General features: G+C 34.4%; 1 protein-coding gene across 2 annotated transcripts in view; it reads left to right on the top strand.

Moving 5' to 3' along the window:
* LOC127985525 (protein kinase C beta type-like) overlaps positions 1-12202 on the top strand; it is a 41179-nt gene that overhangs the window by 21046 nt on the left and 7931 nt on the right. The window contains exons 6-17 of one of the 2 annotated variants that reach the window (XM_052587589.1): positions 446-602; positions 702-836; positions 927-1023; positions 1129-1275; positions 2185-2358; positions 2446-2537; positions 2972-3034; positions 3344-3482; positions 3564-3644; positions 3757-3864; positions 3948-4088; positions 8015-10187. In XM_052587589.1, the coding sequence (XP_052443549.1) occupies positions 446-602; positions 702-836; positions 927-1023; positions 1129-1275; positions 2185-2358; positions 2446-2537; positions 2972-3034; positions 3344-3482; positions 3564-3644; positions 3757-3864; positions 3948-4088; positions 8015-8170 (1490 nt within the window). In that variant the 3' untranslated portion in view covers positions 8171-10187. Of the gene's footprint in view, positions 1-445; positions 603-701; positions 837-926; positions 1024-1128; positions 1276-2184; positions 2359-2445; positions 2538-2971; positions 3035-3343; positions 3483-3563; positions 3645-3756; positions 3865-3947; positions 4089-8014; positions 10188-12202 lie in introns of those variants that run through there. The other variant, XM_052587638.1, reaches the window with a different exon arrangement.

Here is a 12202-nt window from a genome sequence, read left to right as displayed (position 1 = left end):
AATATATATATATATATATAGATCTATAGATATATAGATAATAACCTAACTATATATATATTATATATGAAAATGTCTTTACGTTTTTGTAATTTTTATTTGTTTTTTATTTCTGTTTAGCTTTAACTTTGTTTGTTTTTTCCAAAGGCAATTTTTCTTTATTAAGTAAATATAGAAATATAAATAATAGAAAAAGTTAACAAAATTATTTAAAGCAACACTAAAAATGACGAAAGCAAACAACATTTATTAAAACTTAAAATTAAAACTAAAATATGAAAATAAAAGCTAAATCAATAAATTAATAAATAATTAAATAGTAAATAAATAAGACTAAAGTAACACTGGTTTAGTTGCTTTGAAATGCAAATTGCACATTTAGGTGCTCCAGTTGATGTTTTTGAATATGATTTCATGTTATGTTTTTCTGTAATTTAATTTCTAGTCAAGGAGGCTCGTAACTTGGTGCCAATGGATCCAAACGGTCTGTCGGATCCATATGTGAAGCTTAAATTAGTTCCAGACCCAAAGAACGAGAGCAAACAGAAGACAAAAACCATCAAGTGCTCCCTCAATCCTACCTGGGACGAACACTTCAACTTGTGAGTGTCAAATAAACGTAACTGCAATCAAGTGCATTCATTGGTGTGGATGTTTCACATGTGCAATGGCTGTTTCCCTCTTTGTGTTACTTACCATAGTAACCTCAAAGATACAGATAAAGACAGGCGTTTATCAGTGGAGGTGTGGGATTGGGATCTGACCAGCAGAAATGACTTCATGGGGTCGATGTCTTTTGGCATCTCTGAGCTGCAGAAACAAGGTGTCAGCAGTTGGTAAGCACTACCAGATATAAGGCTCCACCTGCACACGGGACTTCAGTGCTGGAGGATTCAGACCATCATCTTCATCTGTTTGGATTGTAGGTTTAAGTTGCTAGGCCAAGAGGAAGGGGAGTATTTCAATGTTCCAGTTCCTGCCGATGGAGAGGAGGGTAATGAAGAACTGCGGCAGAAATTTGAGGTGAAATCCACGTCCCTTTTCATTTGTGTTGACACATTTTTTTTTACTTTTAGCTTTTTCAACAATATTCAGATTATTCTTGACTTTTTTTTTTTTGTTCTCCAGAGAGCAAAGATTGGGCCTGGCACTAAGAATACAGATGGCTCTTCAAAGAATGACATCTCTAAATATGATGCTAATGGCAACAAAGACCGCATGAAGCTCTCAGACTTCAACTTCATCATGGTGCTGGGCAAAGGCAGCTTTGGCAAAGTAAGACACACCATTCATTCATGATGAACACATTCTCATTTACACAAACAGTCGTGTTAGTAAAAGGGCTGGTGAAACTAGCATGTTACCTTTTGAGATTGAGATTTTATTTATTGATTTTTTTTAAAGAAGTGTATACTTGTTTTGAGCAAGGATACACTACACTGAACAAAAGTGAGAATAGGAGAATAGATATAGGATTTCTTTTTCAAATAAATGCTGTTCTTTTGAGCTTTCTATTCATCAAAGACAAAAATATGAAGCAGCACAACTGTTTTCAACACTGAAAATAATAAGAAATGTTTCTTGAGCAGCAAATAAGCATATTATAATGTCTTCTGAAGGATCATGTAACATTGAAGACTGAAATAATGATACTGAAAATTCAGCTTTCAGTCACAGGAATAAATGAGATTTTCAGATATATTCAAATAGAAAACAGTTATTTTAAACTGCAACAATGTTTCACTGTATTATATAACATTTTACCTTATTAACAAGCAAATATATGCAGTCTTGGTGAGCATAAGAGACTTACTACAAAAATATAGAAAAATCTGGTGAATGGAAGTGTATTTTTATTATTTCTAAAAGTGATTAAAATTCTGTTCTTTTTAAAAATAGTCAGAAGTTTGGAAATAAAAAGTGTTTGTATTCAATATTCTATAGCCATACTCTCATTTATCAGTAAATGATTGAAAATTAACACCACATTTATTTACAAATTATATACTTATGGGATATTTAACAAAAATGTTAATGATGTAAATCAATTATCAAATAAATTAAACATTCTGCAATAAATTATTTTTACATTTAACAATTACTAATTAATTATTAAATAATTTTTAGTACTATCCCTATGTCAGTATCACAATAAACATTCTCCTTTACTCTGTTTTTCTGCAGGTGATGCTTGCCGAACGTAAAGGCTCAGATGAGCTGTATGCAGTGAAGATCTTGAAGAAGGATGTGGTCATTCAGGACGATGATGTGGAATGCACTATGGTGGAGAAGAGAGTTCTCGCTCTCTCTGGCAAACCGCCCTTCCTCACCCACCTCCACTCGTGCTTTCAGACCATGGTACACATCACACGCTCTCTTTACACTGCCGTACTCTACAGATATACATGATAAACCCATGATCAAGTGTGGTGTCATTGTTTGTAGGATCGTCTTTACTTTGTGATGGAGTTTATCAACGGTGGAGATTTGATGTATCAAATACAACAAGTGGGCAAATTTAAGGAACCCCATGCTGTGTATGTATTCATTCCTAAAAACAAACGCAAAACTGTTAAAAATGTATGAAACAGGATTTTATTTCAATGTTATAATTATACATTTAACTGGATGAAATGGCACTTGGGAATTCAGCTTTGCCATCACAGAAATAAATTACATATCAATATCTATTAAAATAGAAAACAGTAATTTTAAATTGTAAAAAATATTTTTCACAGTGTCTTTCAGAAACATTATAAAATCTTACCGACCGCAAATGTTTTGTGTACATTATATAACTATATCTGATGTTTTATAAAAGCAATTATCAGTCATCAGGTTGCGTTCTTGATGTGTCAGGTTTTAAGCATTAATGTTCATGCCAACCAGCAATACTACTGTTTTTTAGATGAATTCATACGTCAGATCAGTAATTCAACTGGTTTTAATTCTCTTTGTTTTATACCATCAGGTTCTATGCTGCAGAAATTGCCATCGGCTTGTTCTTTCTTCATTCAAAGGGGATTATATACAGGTGAAATATTTGTTTGTGAATGTATCCTGAGTGCAAACTAGTTTGGCACAGTGAAGAAATTAGAACCCCACAAAACCCGAATTGAACAATCTATTATAATAATACACAGAGTATTATGCATTGATTATGCACTGTGCAGTAAATTGTCACTCCAGTTAATTTTTTAGGAATAATCTCAAAATAATGAAATCAAATCTCGTGTTTCATGATGCATAGCATTATTTATTTATCACACTCAAAATGTTGTCAGAGCAAATATTTACTAATATACATGTACTTTAACTGTTGTTGCTCCCTGGTTTTCTGCAGAGATCTGAAGCTGGATAATGTGATGCTGGATGCTGAAGGCCACATTAAGATTGCAGATTTTGGAATGTGCAAAGAGAACATGTTTGATGGGGCCACAACCAAAACCTTCTGTGGCACTCCAGACTACATTGCCCCAGAGGTGTGTGTGTGGACATATGATTGTGTTATATTAATTACAGTGAGTCTGTGCACAAGGCATATATGTTCTCCTGTGTTACAGATCATTGCATATCAGCCGTATGGCAAGTCTGTCGACTGGTGGGCGTATGGAGTTCTACTGTATGAAATGCTGGCAGGACAGGTAAACTAATGCTACGTTATCGTTCTGGGTCTAAATTCAGATTGGATGAGCCATTTTCAGAAGTCATTATGAAGTTGTGATAGATGCAATGGTGCCGATTTGCTTCCTCTAGCCCCCTTTTGATGGTGAGGATGAAGATGAGCTTTTCCAGTCCATCATGGAGCATCATGTGTCTTACCCGAAATCCATGTCCAAAGAAGCAGTGGCCATATGCAAGGGGGTAGGCAAATACACACACAAATACACAATTTAGACATTTTTGTCTGTGCTTGCATACATTAACAAACACTGTTACGTTTGCAGCTAATGACCAAGCATCCAGGGAAGCGCCTGGGCTGTGGACCAGAGGGAGAACGAGACATTAAGGAACACGCTTTCTTCCGCTACATGGACTGGGAAAAACTGCAAAGCAAGGAAGTTCAACCCCCCTTCAAACCCAAAGCAGTAAGTAATAATGCAGCTGTGTGTTTGTGTGTGTGTAGGGCTATAAAAAAATACAGTTTGTACAGTATAAAACCTATTACGCCTACAGAGAGTCCCTGTAAACCACAAATGCAAGTGTGTGTGTGTGTGTGTATCAGCCAGGTGAGTGCATCCTTTTTACACTTCTTTCTCCTAGCACATTGTATTTCAGTTGCAGTGAAATACAAATAATAATATATGCAGAAAATATTTCCATGTTTAAGTGTCCTAATTTTCGGAGAAGATTTGGTGAATGTGGGCAAGATGCTGTGGTTCCAAACTGCTCAGTGCAGGAAGTAACGCGTCACATCATGCTCTGCTGTTAAACCGCAAAGATTATGAAAACACAAATATGTGAGGCAGTAAAAGGTTTGCTTTCAGGTTAAGACACACAAACGCTGCAGACAACAATAATGGAGCATTTTAAGAATTTAAGTGTTTTTATCTGTGTGGATTGTGCGGGTTAACTCAGGATGTGGATATACAGTGACCTCAGAATGTATTTGGACACTTAAACCACACTAAACTGTATAAATGGTATTAATTTTAAAGACATATAAAACAATTTTCAACAATAAAACAGTACACACGCTGTTTCAAGGCCGACTAGCTGCTTTGGCTGAACAATGTGAAGGTGAATAATGGTAAGCCACTGCTTATGTGCCAACATCTACATCACTTGAATTCATATTCATGACCCCAGCTGTGCTGGTTTTGGCATATGGAGTTACTTTGTCTTTTTTATTCAATCAAACGTCCTATGTTTAAGAGCAAAGCTGATTATACTGTAATAAAAAATTTAAGTTCTTGCTAATAATGTTTTAATTTAAAAAAAATAAGTAATTGATAACAAAACTCTTGTCACTGCAAATAAATATTCTATGCAGTTATTTCGCTCTCTGTTATGCTTGTCATTTTTTGCGAGTCTAAAATCTTTGCTTGCATGTGAAACTGCATCTCAGTGGGCGGTAACAATGCACCAGAATGAAAGGCCTGTTTCTATTGGCTCACTCTTCTACAGCAATATTTTGGCCACACCCACTGCACGGTCCCAGTTGTGGCATGAAGAGGGTGCGTTTTAACATGAGTGCTTAATATCTAATGACCTAACGAAATCTACAATTTGTTATTTTAAATTTTAATTTCAGATCAGTCTCTCTAAGTCACGTTCAAGAATGCGTTAAATATGACAGGGGCTAATCACATGCTATAATGGCCTAACAGATTGTACCAACCTGCTTTTACGGACCCAGGATTTACAGTATAATCCGTACAATCAAGGCAAGGCAAGTTTATTTATATAGCACATTTCGTACACAATGGTAATTCAAAGTGCTTTACATAAAAGAAAGTAAAATAATCATGAAGAAAAATAACTAAAATAAAACAAGCAATTTTACAATTTTTAAAATGATTAAAACATTTACTTAATTAAAATGAATTTAAAAACAAAAATGAATTTTAAAATCAGCCCCTCTTCTTCCTGCCCATTCGTCACAGCTTTTCTCAGCCATGTCAGTTTAATCCTAATGTACATTTACCCTTCTATTATCAAACGTCTTGCTAGAAAAACTTACATTATGTGAACTCTTTTGACAAATTCATTATATATCCATACCTGTCCACCAAACATCTAATGTTTGTAATATCTTCCAATTGTGATCTTGTATTTTGAGGCAGAAATGTATTATTTGTGACTTTGGCTAAATGTTGCACCTGCTTAGCATTTCTCATATGAATATCTTTATTCTTATGAAAATACCCCAAAATTCATGAAAAACATACAAACCATACAGTATATTGTCTCAGTGAGTTTTTCAGACTTTCTGTCATTTTTTTTTTTTTTTAATTCTTAGCAAGATTTTTTTTTATTTGCAATCTTTTATTTTTAACTGCATTATAATCAGTTTTGTTTGGTTTAATAAAAAAGACAAACGTAATACCATACTGGCATGTGCACTGTACCACTGAAGAACAGAACAGAAGTCATCTTTGGTATTTCACAGCTGCAACAATGTCTAAGTAATAAAGTAACAATAGTGGCAAAGTTGTTGTTTTGAAGATTTCAAATTATATTTCATATGAGTGGATCCTTGGCAACTAGGCATTTTGTATATGTGTGAAGAGAGGCTGATGAGTCTGTCTCCCACTTTTGAGATCATACCTGAGCCCCTGCAGTTAACAGAGATTGCATTGTATTTTTCTTTTTATATATAATTTATTTATATATATTTTAATTAATAACTCTTCACACTAAGTCTTTATGTACAGATGACCATGTAACAATGCTGCCTGAGTCAGGTTAAAAAATCTGAAGATGTATTTCTGATAATACATTTGACTATGGCCTGATTGGCCAAGTTTTAGTAGTCCCCGCCCCCACATAATTCTGCATTCAGAATGTGTGTGAGGTGAATTCAAAGGATAAACATTGAAATATTTATAATATGATCTCACCCGTTCCAGTAACAGGTAAGTGGTTTGGATACAGATCCCTGATTATTTTCTCACAATCCCTTCACAGTCCCTCTTCATCCGCTCACTTCTTTTTAATACTTGGAATTGTTCAGTTCCACAGGTAACATTTTTTACTGAATGCTGCCTCACCTGAAAACTAAATGTATATTTTGTGATAGTAAAACAATTAGCAGCATCAGGAATATGTTTCCAACACAGAAAATGATGTGCATGGAATGTTTTACTCAAATGAGAGCACAAAGGTGTTTGTAAACGTTTGACTGCCAATTAGGGCTGGGCGATTAAAAAATTATTTTCGCGATATAATCTTCCTCGATAAAACGATAACAAGAGTTTGGTAAATGTTTGATATAATGTTTGTGCACCAAAGGCAGAATGAAACCACGCTACTCATTTGAACCACGCCACATGGATCATCAAAGTTCGAACAGCTGCGAAGAGCAAAATACTAGAGCAGATGCGTTTACTCGCTGATGAGTCTCAGTCATGTGACACTAAACAGCACTGGGAGATCCATTATGTAGTGTCTACATTCAGGGAAGAACACAAATTAATGATTTAAACTAGATTTAAAACAGGAGAAACAGTGTGCAATGATAGTCAGAGGTTTTCCCATCATTTAGACATTTAGACATATTAAATGTATTAAAGGAGTAATAGAACATTATTATTTTTTCTCAATTTAAGCTTTAGCTTTTAAATGTGTGTTTAAATGTATTTAGACTACTGTTTTTCAAACAAATACCTAGAAACCATATAGTTACATTCTTACCATGGTATTAAGGTGCTATATGTGTGGTTTTAACTGTTATCATGATTTAAATGTATGCTGCTATGGAAGACCAATAGTTTATTTTAATAAAACTCAAAACAGTCCGAATAATTCAATTTACTACATAAAAATGAGACTGTATGTTTTTTACAGATGTTTTTACAGATGTTACAAAGTCAGGTAACACAAACCTGTTTCATGATCTGAAACAACGTCATTCATTAGAACATGCAGAATCTAAGAAATAATTTTTTTATTATGATATTTAATTTGTTAAGGAAAAATGACTGGGAAAGTGTAAAGAATTAAAAAAATTTGGTGTTTGTCATGTTCTGACCATAAAGAGTAGTTAAAACCACAGTTGAAGGTCTGTACAAAAACAAAGATTTAAAATTTATCGCAATAATTATCAATATTTGTGAAAATTATTTTGGCCATATCGCCAAGCCCTACTCCCAATATGTGCACGTATTTTAGTTATGCAATATAGGTATGTGCTCATCATTTTCTGTCATTACTGTTACTATTATCACAATTTAGATTTTTTTTTTTTTTTTCATATTTGAGGCTTTCATTTGTCATTAACTCCTTGTTTGTTTGCTCATGGCATACCATCATTTTCCCATCCCATATCTCTCTTCTCTCGTCTTCTCTACAGTGCGGTCGAGACGCAGAGAACTTTGATAATTTTTTCACCCGCCATCCTCCCGTCCTGACCCCTCCTGACCAAGAAGTGATTCAAAACCTGGACCAAGAAGAATTTCAGGGCTTCTCGTTCATTAATACAAATTTTGCATCTGTGAAATCCAAGTAGCCAGTTTTAGCCAAACTCAAAATAGGGACCAATAAGATTACACGTCTTGAAATCACATAGCCTGGATGAGCCAATAAGAGAGTTCAACCAGATTGGTGGAGGAATGGAGGTAATTTCAATCCAGATTGTTCCTTTCTGTTTACTATTTCTTATTTGATTAAAAGGATCTAGGAAAGAGATTGACTAACTTTGTGAATTAACCTCTAAAGAGACACAGCTTTGCGAGATTTTCACTATTTGATTCTTGTTATATCATAGACTGTGTTGTTATTGGTTTTAAAAAAATCAACAACAAAAACAAGAGTTTCTGGATAAATCAAGTGTCCTGGTCACCTTTCACCCCTTAATAATAATAATAAAATAAATGTAGATTTTTTTTTTTTTTACTGACATTATTGTCATAATTACAATACTATAATGACAATTTACTGAGAATCAGACGAAAAATATGATAATGTCTCAATGCAGAAACATTGTAATGGTTTTAAAAATATGCTTAATTTTATTTATTATAAATGTTTCCTATCATTTTTGTTTTCATTTTGGGGTGAAATGTTACCTACACATGCCCTAGAGGTTTTAAAGGGATAGTTCATCCAAAAATGCATCTGCTTACCCTCAGGGCATCCAAGATGTAAGTGACTTTGTTTCTTCAGTAAAACACTAATTATGACTTCAGCCGTTGCAGTCTCTCGTACAATGGATGGCAATGGTAACAGAATCTATGAGAATAAAAAAAAAAACATGCACAGACAAATCCAAATTAAACCCTGCGGCTCATGATGATAGATTGATGTGTAAAGACACAAAACGATCGGTCTGTGCAAGAAACTGAACAGTATTCATAGTTTTTTTTTTACCTTTGATTGGCGCAATGTCTGAACTGTTAGCAGCAAGCGTGTGAGACATATTCTTCTTCTTGCTTGCTTTATGGCAGATCGCAGACTTATAAGTGCATTACCGCCACCTATCTCTCAAATGGACCATAGACACTCTATCTACAATCTCAATTAGGAGTGACAATGGTCCACTTGAGAGATAGGTGGCAGTAATGCACTTATAAGTCTGCGATCCGCCATAAAGCAAGTAGAAGAAGATGATATCTCTCAGGGACCTGCTGCTCAGAAGTGCATTCACAAAAGTTCTAACAGTTCAGACACAGCGTGAATCTGAGGTTAAAAAAACCGTTATAAATACTGTTGAGTTTTTGCACAGACCGACCTTTTAGTGTCTTTACATATCAATCTATCATCATGAGCCATAGGGTTTAATTTGGGTTTGTCTTTTTTACTCTCATAGATTCTGTTACCATTGCCATCCATTGTACGACTGAGAAACTGCAACGGCTGGAGTTAAAAATCATAATTAATGTTCTACTGAAGAAACAAAGTCATCTACATCTCGGATGCCCTGGGGGTAAGCAGATAAACATCAAATTTAGATTTTTGGGTGAACTATCCCTTTAAGAGGTCATTGACTCATTGTCTCTGATGAAACATATCTTTAGAATATCAAATATAGCTGCCAAATCTTTCTGTGTCCCGCTCACACACTCGCACAAGCATAAACCATCCACCATAGACTACGGTTTATTGATCAGGATGTTTATTGGGTCACCGCATTTTAGTACTTTTTCTTTTTTCGTTTGGGTGTCGTACATGTGAAACTGTGCCAAGTCAGAGATTAAAGTTTAGGAACTGGTCATGCAGCATGTTGTTTTCCCACCAGTGCTTCTTGGATACGCATAACCACATCCTTAAACTAACTGGAAATGATAGTGATATGACTACAACAACTGAATTCCAGATATGATGATGATGTAACTACTTACGAGGAACATATCTTTTTATGATATTAATCTGCCAAATCTGTGATGTATGATTTTTTCTTTTTTCTTTTTTGACTTGTTACCTGTGCCTGGAAGTGTTTTGATCACATTACTGTGAAACTGTGGACAGACTGTTTTACAGAGGAAAATATATGAATATGTATTTGGAATAAATGAATGATTTCTGTATATTTTCCTTCTCTTTGTTTATGCTTGCATACACAAACAGTGCCGAAATGTAGTCTCTGAATACTGATATTTTAGGACTAGTTAAATATAGTTCATATGTACTGTAATTTCTAGATGACAGTATTTCATTTCATTTACACAGCTGCTTTTCTGGTAAATATACAGTACTGGGCGAAAGTCTTAGGCCATTATTTTCACCAACCAAAAAATGGTTTTAAACCAGTTATTTTATATCTTTTGCTGTAGTGTGTGAGTGAAGTATCAGTTTACATTTGCAAACATTATTTTTGCCATTAATTGTAATAATCCAGTGAGATTTTTGTTTGCACAAGGAGTCTGACAGTAGCCAGTGCTCCACACAGAGATCTGATCTCATTATCATCAATCAGTCTGTCTGGAATAACATGAAGAAACTGAGACAGACTCAATCCAGAAGAACTGTGGCAATGTCATAAGGATGCTAGAAGAAAATGATGTCATAAATAGATAGGTACTCTTCCACATTTTGCAGGTAGGTTGTTTAAAGTGTCCTGGACATATATTCCCACAGTTCTTCTGGATTTAGTCTGCCTCTGTTTCTTCACTTTTGATCAATTTAATGCATCCTACCAAATAAAATATTAATTCATAAACAAAAACTTAATGACCCCAAACTTTTTAATGGTAGTATAATAATGCATTTTGAGTATATAGAAGATAATCAGGCTACCAGCTACAAACCAGCAGGGAATAGTTTTTGAACCCTAAATATCGATAGTGTTATTTATTTGAAAAGTTAATTAAAAAAAATACATCTCCACAATTCATGTAATTCAAAAATAAGCAGCTATCAACCAACTTTTGAACTCAGACATATGTTTTATTATTATAATGTAACCAATACCAATCATCCAAAAGGAGTGTTTTGCTTGTGTGATCAAACTGTGGGTCTTCTGGGTCATGAGGACATGATGGAGCAGTTATTGAGTAGGTACAGGGACCTGACTCTCAAGAGGTACTTCTCTCCAGGGCCCTTATTCTTGAGCTGGTTTGGGCCTCTAGCAGAAGGTAGGACTTTGTCTTGAATGAAAAGGCCTTTGCTGTCTCTCTGTTCCTGGTTTGTGTGTTTAGCAGAACTTTGAGCTGTTTGTCTGCAGTTGGTGGCTGGACTTTAATGTCCGAACGTCCATCTCATTCTCACGGGTGTGTTTTAGATGTTTATGGTCCAGTCTGCTCTGCTCTGTATTGTCCCTCAATGTTATTTGTGGTTTAATTCTGCCTCTTCCAGAATGGCAATCAAAATATGTAGTTCTGTTAGACCCTTTTGTCTTGAGTTTTTGATTCTGGTGTAACTTCAAGCTGTGGGTTCCTCTTTACAGTTTCCTCTTGGTCTTTTTCACAGTTTCTGACTTCTAGTTATGCTCTGTGATGTTTTGTGTGTGTGTGTGTGTGTGTGTTAACTCACCGTTTGTATGTGATTAAAATGACAGACATTTGCCTTAAAGTCAACATAAAATCACAATAGAACCTTATTTGCTTTTTTAAATACTTGTTTCTGGTTATATTTTTCCAAAGTGCTTTTCTAATCCATCATCAAATTGCTTCACATCTGAAATGACTGATATCACGAAGGCCTTGTGGGCTGTTGGATTTACAGTTTTCATGCAATTTCTGATGGACATTTTTTTCTTGTTGATTATCATGATTATCTCAAAAACACATAGCATTGTAAAAATAAAAAAGGTTGCATATTGATATTTTATGTTGAATTTGAAACCTAATTTTAACTGCATTTCTACTAGAATTATTGTCTAGCACAAGTGATATATAATGCAACATGCCAAATATATATATGTAAAAGTTTTAAGATGTTAGTGATGTTTAAAAAAAAGCCATTTTGTAAATACATATTTTTGTATGGTATAATATTGTACTTTTTACAACATTGACCAATGTGTATTTTAGCTTTGTAGTTACATGAATAAATACAAATTTAAAACATATTCAAATAGAAAATAATTTTACCTGTAATATAT

The sequence above is a fragment of the Carassius gibelio genome, chromosome A1, assembly GCF_023724105.1.
Source record: "Carassius gibelio isolate Cgi1373 ecotype wild population from Czech Republic chromosome A1, carGib1.2-hapl.c, whole genome shotgun sequence".
Classification (NCBI taxonomy): domain Eukaryota; kingdom Metazoa; phylum Chordata; class Actinopteri; order Cypriniformes; family Cyprinidae; genus Carassius; species Carassius gibelio.
The sequence above is the reverse complement of the archived record's forward strand: the minus strand, read 5'-3'. Positions and strand labels throughout refer to the sequence as shown.